General features: G+C 37.9%; 1 protein-coding gene across 1 annotated transcript in view; it reads left to right on the forward strand.

The window, feature by feature from the left end:
• The window catches only part of VKORC1L1 (vitamin K epoxide reductase complex subunit 1 like 1), a 55,565-nt gene that overhangs the window by 34,278 nt on the left and 5,475 nt on the right, over positions 1-15,812 (forward strand). The window contains exon 2 of the mRNA XM_043914874.1: positions 13,479-13,588. Within this exon, the coding sequence (XP_043770809.1) occupies positions 13,479-13,588 (110 nt within the window). The remainder of the gene's footprint in view (positions 1-13,478; positions 13,589-15,812) is intronic.

Genomic DNA, 15,812 nt, shown 5'->3' on the forward strand with positions numbered 1-15,812 from the left:
CAACCCAGGGATCCAACCCAGGTCTCCTGCATTGCAGGTGGATTCTTTACCAGATGAGCCACAAGGGAAGGTCTTCTTTATTTTATCATAATTTTCAGCATACAGGTACTATTAATACACATATGTTGTTAGATTTGTACCTATGTACTTTATTTTTGTGTATGTACTATTGTAAATGATCATTTTAAATGTTTTATTTCCAATAATTAATTTCTAGTATATAGCAATATGGGCTTCTTCTCAGTGAGTAAAGAGCCTGCCTGCAGTGCAAGAGATGCTGGAGATAAGAGTTCAAGTCCTGGGTCGGGAAGATCCCCCGGAGGAGGGCACAGCAGTTCACTCCACTATTCTTACCTAGAGAATCCCCATGGACAGAGGAGCCCGGCGGGTCATGATGTGTGATCCTTCATGTATTTTGCTGGATAGAATTTACAGTGTTTTGTTGAGGATCTGTGAGTCTGTTTTCAGGAGTGTAGTGGTTTTTTGGTTTGTTTGTTTTGATGTTATTGTCTGGCTTTGATATCACGGAATCCCCAAGGACAGAGGAACCTGGCGGGCTACAGTCCATAGGTCGTAAAGTCGGACATGACTGAAGTGACTGAGCACAGCACCGCACAGTGTATAGAAATAGTTGATTTTTTAAATTTTGATCTTGTGTTGTATAACCTCATAAACTTACTCACCTGTTAATTCTAGGAATTTCCTTTAGTAGACTCCTGATATGGAAATAAATGAAGACCACCCAAAAGAAAAAGTAGGGCATCAGCCACCGTTTCTCACATTTGGCACAGAATCAGAAGGAAATCTACAAGGAGAGTATGAAAACTTTTATAATGAACCTGAAGGGAAAGCTTCAGGTTGCCTTAATTGGAAGTTGTTGGCATGGGGAAGCTGGAAGAGGGCCTAACTAGAAGTAGGGCATCCTGTGTGGTTGGTTGGGGGAGCTTATTTGACTTTGGTTGGTCCTAAATTGGAAGTGGGGGCAAAAGTTAGGGAAGCTGGCAGTTATTGATCAAGGCCTGGTTGTTTGGAAATAGTTGCTACAGAAGCTATGGTTTGCCTTCCTGGACTGGTTGTTGCAGAGGGTGTGGGTCAAAGTTGTTTTTAGATGTGATCTTGCTGTTGTCCTTTTGTATATTCAGTCTCTCACTTGGGATTTTCTATGTAGACAATCACGTGGTCTTGCAAATAGAGTTTTATTTCTTCCTTTCTAATTGGCATGCCTTTAATTTCTTCCCTAATTGTACCAGCTAGGACTTCCAGTACAATGTTGAATAGGAGTGGTGAGAGCAGACATCTTCCCCCCGCCCCCTTTGAGAGCAGATGTCTTTGATTTTGTTCCTAGTCTTAGAGAAAAAAATTTAGTCTTTCCTCATTGAATGTGATGTTAGCTGTAGGTTTTATGTAGGTGACTTTTATTAGATAAAAGAAAATCCCTTCTCTTCCTACTTTGTTAGGCACTTTAAAAATCATGAATGGGGGACTTCCTGGTGGTCCAGTGTTCAAGACTCCACACTTCCAACGCAGGGCACAAGGGTTCCATCCCTGGTCGGGGAACTAAGACCCCTCATGTCACACAGCATGGCCAAAAAATAAGTAAAATAAGAATAATAAAATAATTGTTTAAAAAATCATGAATGGATGTTGTTTTGTCAAGCGCATTATCTGCATCTACCGAGATCATCATGTGGTTTTTCCCTTTAGTCTGTTAATATGATGAATCACACTGATAGATTTTTGAATGTTGAACTAGCTTTCCATTCTCACAATTCATCCCCCTTGGACATGATGTGTTATCCTTCATGTATTTTGCTGGATTGAATTTACAGTGTTTTGTTGAGGATCTCTGAGTCTGTTTTCAGGAGTGTAGTGTTTTTTTGGTCTGTTTGTTGTGATGTTATTGTCTGACTTTGATATCATGGTAATTCTAGTCATAAAATGACTGAGTTGAGAAATGTTGCATCCTCTACTGTTTTCTGGAAGAGAGTGTATAGAATTGGTGTTGATATAAGTTGGTATTATATATGATAGAATTTCCATATATATATAGTACAGCCATCTAGATGTGGAGAGTTAAGTTGTCAAATTTATAGGCATAGAGTTGTTGGTAGCATCCTTTTAATGTCTTACCTGTCTGTAGAGATACATGAGTGTGTGCTCAGTCGCACAGTTGTGTCCAGCTCTTGCAACACCCTGGACTATAGCCTGCCAGGCCTCTGTCCGTGGAATTTTCTAGGCAAGAATACTGAAGTGGGTTGCCATTTCCTCCTCCAGGGGATCTTCCCAATGGAGGGATCCAACCTGCATCTCTTGAATCTCCTGAATTGGCAGGCAGATTCTTTACCACTGAGCCATCTAGGAAGCCCCAATAATGATATATACCCTCTTTCATTTCTGATTTTGATGCTGTAATGTGTGTGTGTGGCCACAGCACACAAATTGTGGGATCTTAATTCCCCAGCAAGGGATCAAACCCAGGCCGTTGGCAGTGAAAGCACAGAGTCCTAACTACTGACCTGCCAGAGAATTCCTTGATATTGATATTTTTAATCTTCTCTCTCTTTCTTTTTCTCTTCGTCAGGTGTAGCTAGAGATTTATCAATTTTATTGATCATTTCAAAGAACCAGCTGAGCCACAAGGGAAGCCCAAGAATACTGGAGTGGGTAGCCTATCCCTTCTCCAGTGGATCTTCCTGACCCAGGAATCAAACCAGGGTCTCTTGCATTTTAGATGGATTCTTGACCAACTAAGCTTCCAGCTTTTTATTCCATTTATTGTTTTTCTGTATCAATTTCATTGATTTCTGATCTAATCTCATTTTCCCCTTCCTTTTTAAATTTTTATTTATTTATTTATTTATTTATGGCCGTGTTGGGTCTTAAGTTACAACACCTGGAATCTTCACTGTGGCACGCATGATCTTTCATTGTGGTGCCCAGGCTATTTGTTGTGGACCATGGGCTTCTCTCTAATCGCAATGCTCAGTCTCTAGAGCACACATACTCTGTAGTTGCAGCAGGCATGTTTAGTTGCCCCACAGCATGTGGGATCTTAGTTCCCTAACCAGCGATCAAATCCGAGTCCACAGCATTGGAAGGTGGATTCTTAACCACTGGACCACCCGGGAAATCCCCTTTACCATTTTTTTAAATTAAAATTTTGTTTTGGTTTTGCTGGGTCTCCATTGCTGCGCATAGGCTTTCTTGCGTTACAGCGAGCAGGGGCTCTTTGTTGCAGCCCACGGGCTTCTCATCGCATGGCCTCTCGTTGTGGAGCACGGGGTCTAGGCACAGGGCCTGCAGCGCGTAGGCTCGCTCGAGGGCTCTAGAGCGCGGGCTCAGTAGTTGTGCACACAGGCTAACTTGCTCCTTGGCATGTGGAATCTTCCTGGACCAGGGATTGAACCCGTGTCTGCTGCTTTGGCAGGTGGATTCCCATCCACTGTATCAGGAGGGAAGACCCCCAATATTGGATAATTTCTATTAATCTTTTAGCTCACTGAATCTTCCCCTTTGTCATCTTCATTCTGCTTTTGACCTCTTCTAGTAGATTTTTAATTTAAGATAGTGCATTGTTTAGTTACATAATTTCAGTTTAGCTTCTGTTTTATAGTTATTCTTTCTCTTCTGAGAACTTCCATCTTTCTAGCCATTTCTCATTACCTTCACCTGGGGAACACAGATACAACTGTTCCAAATCTTTTGTTCTGGTAACTCCAGAATCTGAGCCGTTTTAGGATTGACTTTTTATTCCCTTGAGAATTGATCAGTTTGGGGGGTTTTGTTTTGTTTTTGGATTTTTTTGTTCGTTGTATGTCACGTGATTTTGAAAGGTATCTTTAGCTCATTGTATTTTGAACATTTTGCTTTTAGACTCTGGATTCTGTTCAGATCTTCTGAGGATGCTGACTTTTGTTTTGTTTAAACAGATAATCAAGTTGCAGATTAAACCTACAAGTTTTGTCTCCTCTGTGGGTGATGGTTTCAGTCTCACTTCCATTTTTAAAACCTTTGCCCTCACACGCCCCACCCAGTAGTCAGTCTGCCTCTTGAGTGGTGGTTTAGGCAGTTTAGGTTTCAAAGACTTGGCTGGGCTTCTCTGATTCTGTTCCACGCATGTGCAACTCAAGGGTGAGGCCGGTACTTTTGTAGTTGTTACACAGCATCAGGAGCTCCTTTCTCTGACTCGCCCCTTGCTGGGATGTTCTTCCCAACCTCTGGTTCCAGCCACCTCCCCCCCTCCCCCCCGCCCACACCCCGCCTGGCTCCCCACTCCGTGTCTAGTTCCTCTGGCTAGAAAGACAGGTTTCTCACAGAGCATTTTAGCTCGCTCGCTGTCTTAGAGTTCCATGTGGCAGATTTCACCCTCGGGGTGAAGTCATGAGAACAAAGAGGAAAAAAATGACAGGGATTGCCTTTCCCTGCTTAAGAGCACGGGGGCCCCTTTTCTCATTTCTTCCAAGCAGAGACAGGTTTTCTGTCAATTTGAGGTGTGTGGACTGTCATCCCTGAGATTCAGTTTCAGAACTCTTGCTCACTTTTAAGCAAGGCTAGGAGAGAAAAAAAATAAATATGGAAGCAAACTGTAGTTGCCCCCACACTATTCAGCTCACATGGGTCCTTTTTATTCATCTTCTAGCCGGAAAGAAAGGCTCTGGGACGGTCTACCACCCCTGGTCAGTTCTGCAGCTTGAGCTACTCTTGGTTCAAAGGCAGATGGCAAAAGAGAAGAAAAACCCCAGAAAACTCCACTGTACTGATTTTTCAAGTTTCAACGTCTCTCACCTGTCCCCTTGCTGGTTTTTACTTTTTAGAGTCCTCAGGTAGTTGGTTTTTGTATTCTTTCCAATTTTCAGATGTAATCAGTGAAGGAGACAGGTTGTGGTGGGCTTAATCTCTTTTGCCCAGCACTGAAATTGGCATTCACATTTTTAATGCCTGTCTACAAGTGAGCTAAAGGGTCCTCAGACATTTGAGAAAAGTCTTCAGTATGGGAGACAGACACACATAGACATCCACTGAAGAACTCAGAGGAAACAGGAGAGTAGGACTGGGACAAAAGGCAGGAATGTTACCCAAATGGAGGCATCTCCATGTGGAAATTTGAAGAACAGGGAATAATTCAAATATCTGTATGTGTTTGTGTAGAGAGAGAATTTTAAAATTGTTTTTAAAGAATATTGATATTGTTAAAAAGCAAGATGATCACACATTTATTGGTAACAGAAATTTAAATACCTAAGAAAAAAGCATATACTTTCCAAAATATCAGTAAAGCAAGTAAATGTAATCAGAAGTTTAAACTTGGGAGTATATTTTCCTGTTTAAATGTAAAGGCAGGTATATCCTTAATTCAATTCTAGTTGTTTCAGAGAAGATATTTCAGGGACTGATGTATAAATTTCAGGGACTGAGGTATAAATTGGTGTAACTTTTATGCACAACTTTTTGCTCAATAACACAATACTTTTTAGGATGCTTCTGCCACCAGATCAAGTCATTTCTTTCTTTGTAGTTTATCTTATAGAAATAATGCAATATGCAGATAGACATTTTGCACAATATGTTCATTTAATGGTCTTTATGAGAGGTAGAAACAACCCACCAACTTTTACCAGAAAAGGATATGTTCAGTTAATTATAATACAAATATACCTATAAAATATAGAATATTTTATAATATTTAGGATCAAAATTTAAAAATTTCAATAAAGTAAGCATATATTTATGGATGGAAAAAAGCTTTATATAAATTCTATTTCAAAACAACTGCCTTGAAGAGAGAATGCCAGGTAGCAGAATGTCTTATGTATAACTCAGTCACACTGCTGTAAGCAGAAATTAAATACAACATTGTAAATCAACCATGCTTCAATAAATTTTGTTTTCAACGGTAAACCACTACATAATTATTCTCAACACAGTTATTTCTCACAACAGTCCTATGAATTGGCTCCCATAATCATATCCATTCTACAAATGAGGGAATTCAGAGTTCAAGGTTAAGTGACTCACCGAAAGTCATCAAACCTGTTGACAGTAAAACCAAGTTTGTCTGACTCTGAAACTCTCGCTCTTGGCACTGCTGTCTCTGGATGCCTATCAGGAAGCAGGTCCGCAGTGGGTAGACTTTTCCTTTGTGTAAATTACATTTGTAGGATTATTTTAAAGCTGCTGTAAGACAATCTTATTTTTCTTGAAGATGCCCAACTTTTTGCCATATCCCTTCATAACGTCATAATGCCCCCAGCCAACTTTGGAAGTCGCTTGCATTTTTCTGTGGATTGCAGCTTACGTAGATTGGTTGGTTGGTTGCTTTTTTCAGTAAAGTATACTTCCCAGAGTTGTATAACATCAAAAAATACAGTTTAAAATGCTAAAATAGACTAATACCAATAGGCTTACATCATGCTCATAAGATCTAAAATTAGAAAATTGTAGGCAAAATATACTTCATTAACCAAGCTGGAATTTAGGAGGGGAAAAAAAGCTAGAGTCCAGTTGTCTTGGGTATATTTATAAGCGAAAAGAATATTTTTAAGTGAGGTATGTAAGTAAGCATCTCAGTAAAGTCTTCCTCAGAGTGAGGAAAATACTAGGGGAGCTCTTATATTCTTATATTCAGTCATTTCCTCTCTTTACTAATTTTGTATTCCTGAATGTTTTAGTCATGATCTTAGAGCTTTGGTAGATTTTCCATGATGAAAGAGATTGTTTGCAGTAAAATTTATCATAAGCTTTTTATGTATTGAGAGTATATGATTTTTTTTCATGCTATTAATGTGATGTATCACATTGACTTATTTGCATAAATTGAATCATCCCTGCATCCTGAACATAAATCCCACTTGATTCATGGTGAATGGTCCTTTTAATATGCTGGTGACTTTGGTTTGCTAGTAGTTTTTTTTTTTTTTTTGGTTTCACTGGGTCTTAGTTGCAGCATGCAAGATCTTTTTAGTTGCAGCATGTGGGATCTAGTTCCCTGACCAGGGATCAAACCCATGCCCTCTGCATTAGGAGCTCAGAGCCTTCTTACCCACTGGACCACCAGGGAAGTCCTGGTTTGCTAGTATTTTATTGACAGTTTTTGCATCGATATTCATCAGAGTATTGACCTGTAGTTTTCTGGTAGTGTCTTTCTTTTTGCTTTGGTATCAGGGTCGTGCTGGCCTCATAAGATGAGTCTGGCCTCGTCACATATATTGGAAGACCTCGGGGAAGATTGATGCAAAGGTAACCATTTTAAAGAGTACACTCAGTGACATTTAGTACACTTGCAGTGTTGCGCATCCATCACCTCATCTAGTGACAGAACATTTTGATTACCCACAAAGGAGATATTGTACTCATTAAGCAGTCACTCCTCACTGCCCCCCTCCCCTTAGCCTCTGGCAACCACTAGCCTACTTTCTGTCTCTATGGATCTGTCCTGAAACTCTCATATGGATGTGATCTTTTGTGTCTGGCATTTTTCACTTAGCATAATTATTCAAGGTTCATCCGTGTTGTAGCATGTATCAGCACTTCATTCCTTTGTATGGATATACCATATTTTATGTATTGAGTTGTTTTTACCTTTTGGCTATTGTGAATAGTGCTGTTGTAAACAAGTACTTGTACTTGCTTGAATACCTGTTTTCAAATATTTGGGGTATATACCTAGGAGTGGAATTGCTGAATCATACAGTAATTCTATGTTTCACTTTTTGAGGAACCAACAAATTGTTTTTCTCAGTGGCTGCACCTTTTTATCCACCAGCAGTATACAAGGGTTCCCAAATCTCCACATCCTCACCAACATGTGTTAGTTTCTTCTTTTAAAAAGAAGTTACAGCCATGGAATCTTTTAAAAATATAATTTATTTTAAAATGAATTGAAAATATAATTTACTGAAAGGTATAATATTTATTGAGGTATAACTGACATATAATTTTAGGTGTACAATGCATTGACTTGATATTTGCATATATTGCAAAATGATCACCATAATAAGTCCAGTTAATAACCATCACCATACACAAGTATATGATATTTTTCTTCTTGTGATGAGAACTTTGAAGAGCCATTTACCTAGCTACTTTCAAATATACAATACAGTATTCTTAACTATAGCCATCGTACTGTACATTACACCCTCAGGGTTTATTCATTTTATAACTGGAAATTTGTGTCTTTTGACTCCCTTCACCAATTTTGTTTACTCCCTCCCTGAGGCAACCACCAATCTATTCTCTATATCCATGAACTCAGTTTTTTTGTTCATTTGTTATTTTTTGTTGTTTTAGATCTCACATATAAGTGAGATCATACATTTTCTATCTTTTTCTGTCTGACTTATTTCATTTAGCATAATGCCCTTAAGTTCTATCCATGTTGTTACACATAGCAAACTTCCATTCTTTTTTATGGTTGAATAACCTATTATATGCCACGTTTTCTTTACTTATTCACCCACTGATGGACATTTTAGTTTGTTTCCATGTCTTGGCTATTGTAAATAATGCTACAGTGAAGAAAAGGGTACTTTCTTTTTCAGTTAGTGTTTTTGTTTTCTTTAGATAAATACCCAGTAGTAGAACTGCCGGATCATGTGATTGGTCTATTTTTAGTTGCTTAAGAAAGCTCCATACTGTTTTCCATAGTGTCTCCACCAAAAAGCATTCCCACCAGCAATATACAAGGGCTCTCTTTTCTCCACATCTTTACCAATACTCATTTCTTGTCTTTTTGATAGTAGCCATTCTAACAGGTGTGAGGTGATATCTCACTGGTTTTGATTTGCATTTCCTTGATGACTAGTGATGTTGAACACCTTCAAATACCTATTGGCCAACTGTGTCTTCTTTGGAAAAATGTCTATTTAGTTCCTCTGCCCATTTAAAAAATCAGATTGTTTGATTTTTTGCTGTTGCACTGTATGAGTTCTTTATGTATTTTGGGTATTAACTCCTCATCAGATATATGATTTGGAAATATTTTCTCCCACTCAGTAGGTTGCCTTTTCATTTTTTTTAATTTTTTTTTTGCCCTGTAGCAGCTGCTTAGTTTGATGTAGTCCCATTTGTTTATTTTTGCTTTCATTGCCTTTGCTTTTGGTGTTAAATCCAAAAAAATCAATGCCAGGACTAATGTCAAGGAACTTACTGCATATGTTTTCTTCTAGAGTTTTATGGCTTCAGTTCTTACATTCAAGTCTTTAATCCATTTTGAGTTCATTTTTACGTGTGGTGTATATAGTGGTCTAGTTTCATTCTTTTGATGCAGTTGTCCAGTTTTCCCAACATCATTTACTGAAGAGACTATTCTTTCCCCATTGTGTATTCTTGGCTCTTTTATCATGAATTAATTGGCCATACATGTGTGGGTTTATTTCTGGGCCCTCTGTTCTGTTCCATTGATCCGTGTGTCTCTTTTTATGCAACGGCCATACTGGTTTGATTGCTGTAGCTTTTTATAGAGTTTAAAATCAAAGACTCTGATGCCTCCAGCTTTGTTGTTCTTTCTCAAGGTTGCTTTGGCTATGCAGGGTCTTTTGTGATTCCACGAAGACTTTAGGATTGTTTGTTCTATTTCTACTTTATCTCACCCCAGTTTATAAAGTTTTGTCTGATTTGTGATTTGGGTTTTTTGCCGGGGGGGGGGGGGCGGGGACTGGTCAAAAGCAGTGATTTTCAAGCTTTTTGATAGGAGAACCCCTTTATACTTTTAATAATTATTGTTGTTGTGTTGTTGTGTTAGTCGCTCAGTCGTGCCTGACTCTGTGACCCCATGGACTGCAGCCCATCAGGCTCCTCTGTCCATGAGATTTTCCAGGCAAGGATGCTGGAGTGGGTTGCCATTTCCTTCTCCAGGGGATCTTCCCAACCCAAGGATCAAACCCGAGTCACCCCTAAAAGGCCTTGTTTATGTGGGTTATATCTATATTTGGTATTTTGGTATTTACTGTATTAGAAGTTACAAACTGAGAAATTATTTAAATATGCATTCATTCATTGAAACACAATAAACCCATTATATGTTAACAAAATATTATGAATAATACTCCCTCCCCGCCACTCACACACCACGGACACACAATAGTGGAAAGACTTGCATAGTTTCTCTTATTGCAAATCTCTTTAATGTCTGCTGTAAGGTAAGACTGTTGATTCTCACATAAGGTCCTGAGATCTGCAGGTAGCCTTTGGAAAACTCCCCTGTACACTTGTGAGAGAATGATAAGGACGGAGGCAAATAATGTCTTAGATTTATCCTCATTGACTGAGGATACCCAGGTTGGAGAGCAGTTGGTTTTAGGATTTGTTGTTTCTGGCAAAACTAGGAGTGTTTAAAAACCTTTCAGCAATTTCTTATCATAGCTTAGGGAATGGTATTGGTTGTTTTGAACCCAAATACAAAATATTCAAGGAACTTATATTTGGATCAAAGATGAACCTTTTTTTAAGAGTCAAAGATTAAAGACAAGTTATCAATTGCATAATCTCTTTTTTTGTGTTATCATACTGAAGCAAAATGAACAGCTGTTTAAGTAGTACTTTCAGAAAACAGTTCTTTTTGTTTAATCGGTTAATATCCCATCTTGTTCCATAAGGTACTTGGGGCAACTCTGCGGATAAGTGGTATAATAGAATATTGAATATAGATGGGACAAGGAGAAAATGGTTAGAAACTAAGACAAAGCCAAGTATAAAGTTAGCACATACACTTTTGTATAACTTTTAGAACTTTTGTATAACTTCACACTCCAGAATTGCTATGCCATGATTACAATTTGTTTACCAGGGTTACTCAGGTATTTGTATTGGTCAGAATTATACAGTTAAGATTTGTGCATTTATATACATTTTACCTTAAAAAAATTAAAAATAATCAAGTGGTTAGTGGGTAAAGGTGGCAGTGAAACAAGAAAGGCACAATTTTCAAAGCTGTGTGATAGGGACATGAGGTTACTACCCAGCTCTGTTCACTTTGTGTATGTCCATTTGAAGCTTTCCATGTTAAAATGTTTTTGTTTAAGCAGCTTTCTACTCTACCGTATTAGAATGTCAAAAGATAGCATTTAGAATTGATAAATCAAGAAAGCAATGTAAAGATATTCTTTAGAAATGTGGAAATAAATAAAAGGGGAAAATAATTAAAAGGCATCAAAGTGGTTGCCTATGGGGATCAGAACTGAGTGGAGAGAGGGCTGGAGTAGGAAATATCTTGATTTTGTTTTTTAAGGCTTTCAGTGTTATTTGATTTTAAACCTTATGCATATATTCCTTGGATAAAATGGTATATTCATTCTGTGGATTACTGCATTGTTTTCGAGGAACATATCCACAAGATCATATGTGGATAGTTAGTATTAATTCTAAGCACAGACCAACACTTAGAATAAAAATTCTGTTTACTTATAATTTCAGCAGTATGCCCAGTTATTTCCATTGCCAAAGTTGGTGATTTACATTTGAATTCCTACTTCAGATGCAGAGGGCTCCAGAGTTTGATTGCATAGTTTGTCCCTGCCCTCCTGCAGTTTGTTCTTGACACCATAGTCAAGAGTGATCATTATAAAGCTTCTATTACTCTCCTGTTCAAAAGCCACTGAGTGGCTTCCCATGGCAGTTAGAATACAATTCAAACTCTTCATCATGGCCCACAGACAAGGCTGTAAATTACATAAGTGATGGGACAGTGCCTTATCTTCCTGTCACTCTCCCTCCTCAGAGTCAGCTGGATCCGAGCTCTTGCCTGCCTCCAGGCCTTCATACTTGCCATTGCTCCTGAGACTGGCTGCTTCTCCTCATTCAGGAATTAATTCCTGAAAAAGGCCTCCCCTGACCATCTAGCTATAGTAGCTCCTTCCACCCCTTCTCCATGTAAAGCAGTGGCGCTGAGAGTGGTCCTCAGACCAGAGGCATGAGCATCACGTGGGAACATTTTGTTTTGTTTGGAAATGCATTACAGACCTGCTGAAATAAAATCTGCATTTTAACAAAATCCCTCTGGTATGCAATGTAAATTTTTCAAAAGTTCTGATCTAGAATAACCCCCCTTCTCAATTTTCCTGTTAATAGCTCATTTCTGAAGATAACCTGGTCATTTACCTGTCCATTACTTCTCCCTAAATGAAATAACTGTACAAGAATCTTCATGGTGTTCACTAATTTGTATAATTGGGGTCATACTATCTCCCACCCTCATCATTATGAAGAGATTCACTATTTCTTGGACTACTGAAGTCATGCAACTAATGAAGAATCATTCATTTATCCTTATCTTCAGGTAGTTTGTCTTCAGAACTGAAGTTTAGGTTTTATTGAGCACTTTGCTACAGACTGAAAACACTTTCTTTTTGGTATTTTGTAAAGCACTTCCATTTAGAGTGCTGACTTTAAAAAATTCACAATGTGAGAATTGCAAGTTAAGTTTTACTTGGGGCAAAGTGAGGACTGTAGCCCCGCAGACAGCATTTCAGATCAGCAGGGGAAATATACATGACCTTGGTGGGGGGCAGTCCATGCAGTCAAGCACGGATTTTCTTGCAGGTTTCTTCTAGTCGGGAGCAGCAGTTGTCACTACGAAGGATTTTAGTGTTTTTCTAGATATGAGGAGATACAAGAATTGGGCTCATGAAGTCAGCTCCTGAACACATCTGACTATCTGAAAACCTGTCCTGTGGGGTCCTGAAAACCAACAGCTGCAGCAGCACATGATTTACTCCTTGTAGAGGTAGAGGGCAGGTGCCCATTTGGAGTTGGCAAGAGTTAAAGTTATCATTAAAGGTTTTTATCCAAAGTAAATGTTAGTCTACTATTTGTATCAAATTTTATTAAGTCAGAATTTAATAATTTTTTAATAAGAAAATAAGATTCTGAAAATGGAAAGTCAAATGCAAAATTTTCAGTTAAACTAAAAACTGATGGGGCAAATAAGGCATCAACTTTTTCCTTGTGAGGTAAGATTCTAGGAAAAACTTTAGTTTTGGATAGTCTACATTTAAAGATAATGTTCCAAGGATATGTCTCCTCATGCATGTCCTGGGTCAGGAAAAGTTTCATTCTATGTACTTTGAGTGAAGAAATAGGACAGCTTACATCGGTGACTTTGAACTAGGGGTGATTTTGCCCCCAGGAGACATTTGGCAATGGCTGAAGACATTTTTGGTAGGTGCAGCTGGTGGAGAGCGGGGTGTAGAGGCCAGGGACCTCTAAATACCCTGTAATGCCCCCCACTGAACGCTTCTCCACCACAAAGAATTATTTAGCCCAGAATGTCAGTGGCGCTGCTTCAAAGAGACCCTGGCTTAAATTGAAAAAGCCCTTCCTCAGCAAATATTAATGCTATCAGAAGAACAACACTTTGTTCAACCTTTTGGAAAAGAGACTATATAGAAACTGGCAATTTAGAGATTCAGATGGGTATGTGGGCAGGAAATGCTCAGATAGAAAATTCAAAAATAGGGTTACTGGTTTTCTTTATTTTACAGATGGGGTCGAGGATTTGGTCTTTTGGGTTCCATTTTTGGAAAGGATGGTGTATTAAACCAGCCAAACAGTATCTTTGGACTTATATTTTATATACTACAGTTATTACTTGGTAAGTATTTATATGGCAATACATAAATAAGTTTGTTATATTTCACTTTGTCTCTGCCCTGATGTGTCTTTATAGTAAATAAAAAGCAGATGTTGATGGTAGAACCACTAGTTTGTAACACATTTTTGTGTTGTGAAAACTTGTTCACTAAGATTTTGATGACACTCAGCCTGAACTTGGTATCTGTTGGTATTTACTCAGGGTTAGGAGGAGCATCCCAGGATGCTCAGAAAAACAAGTCCCATTCAGGGAAATTATTACTCCAAACAGTTTGCCTGGGAAACCTTGTTTCCTTATTATTTTGTATACTCTGTAGCTATTTTAAAATATTATGCACTGAGAAAACATTAATAGTAAATTATATTCATTCATAATTCCATCACCTTTATTGCCACTATTGCCATTATTCCTTACTTTTTTTACTTAAATTTATGTGAACTCTCTTATACTGTCTATCCTCTTAAGTGCCTTGCTGTTGTCAAGGCTTCAGATTTTTTAATGTTCTAAATAATACTACAGTGATTAACTTTGTTTAAAGTCCTCTTCTCATACTCCCTTTCCTCTTTGAATTATTTCTGCAAAACAAATATCTAAATGTAGGATGAATGAGTCAACATACATAGATTTTTGGGGGGTATGGATTTTAACAGGTAGAAACAAACTGATTTTCCCTCAGTTGTCAGGTTTTCCCAAAGCTTCAACCATCCTCATTTTTTTTTCCTATAAAATTTCTAATTCAGCAGTTACATATTAATAACCATATTAATTTTATTTTTAATTTTATAGTATTTTAATTTCCTTTTATTGCCACTTTAGTTATTGGGATCCTGATTACAGTACATTTCATTTTTGTTACAAACATTTTACTCATTCTTTATTCTTGTTTTAGAAATACTGATTTTGTGAATTTTGATTATACAGAAGGTTTTATACTTTCAGAGTTAAATGCATCCATCTTTGTCCTTGCGTTTCAATTGTTAATATTTTATCCTGTTATCTGGCAGGTCTTCTTTCTAGCACCAATAGATTTATTGTAAGGCAAACTGTGCACCTACATTTTTCTCAATAGCCCTATCAAGTTCGCTCCCTTCCGTTATCTGTATATCCTGTAGAAATAAAAAAACACACACAAGGATATTCATAGCAGTACAGTTTAAAATAGCAAAAAATTAGAAGTAGCTTGTAAGGATTAAATAAATTAGGTTACAAGCATGCTAGAAAATACTATGTAGCCATTAAAGGGAAAAGTAGGTCTACAAACCCTAGAAGATCAAAACCTAGTTTAGCAATTAAAAAAAAAGCCAGTTGTGGTATAATAGAGGATAGGTATGTGTTTATATATGTGCGGGGTTGAGACTTTCACCTTTTATTCCATTTAATTGTTCTGTTTGAATTTCTAAAGAAGAATATAAAGTGTAAGTTCACAATAAAATAACCTAAGAAAAGCTTCTGACTGTTAATTTTGGGAGATGAGGTTGAACAAATTATTGTTTTGTAATATTTGTTAATTTCATTATATACGCATTTAAAATCATGTGTATTGTATGTATTTTTTGTAGTCACATTTTAGACATTCACATGCATTTTTAGTGTTTGTGTCTTCACCACTGGAGGCACATTTGAACTCCCCAAACTTGGTTTTCCAGAGCACATCAGGTTCACTCCCTTCTAAATTGTTCAAGATAGAGCCTTTTTGTTTTTGGCGGCACTGTGCAACTTTGTGGGATCTTAGTTCCCCGACCAGGAATTGTACCCAGGCCACCACAGTGAAAGTCCTGAGTCCTAACCACCGGACCACCAGGGAAGTCCCATCCTATTAGCTCTTTAAATCTGCACAACAGTCTTAAGAGGCAGTCATGATTATTATTCCACTTTTACAGTTAAGGAAAAGAGTTGCACAGAGAGAGTAAATAACTTGCCTATATCATTTTGAAATTAACTATCTTAGACAAAAATTAAGGTGCCAGCGTTCATTTTTGAAGTTTGAGATATTAGCATCAATGAGGTCAGCCAACTTTGTTTGTTAGTAAAGGGCCAGATAGGAAATCATTTAGGCTTTGCTGACTGTCACAGCTACTCAATTCTGCCACTGTAGTGTGAAAGCAGTCATGGTCATTACATACATGAATGAGTGTGGCTGGATTACGATAAATCTTTATTTACAAAAGCAGGTAATGTAAGTAATCCAACGGTATCTTAGTCTGGAAAGAGCCTTGTTAAAGCA

The sequence above is a fragment of the Cervus elaphus genome, chromosome 10, assembly GCF_910594005.1.
Source record: "Cervus elaphus chromosome 10, mCerEla1.1, whole genome shotgun sequence".
Classification (NCBI taxonomy): domain Eukaryota; kingdom Metazoa; phylum Chordata; class Mammalia; order Artiodactyla; family Cervidae; genus Cervus; species Cervus elaphus.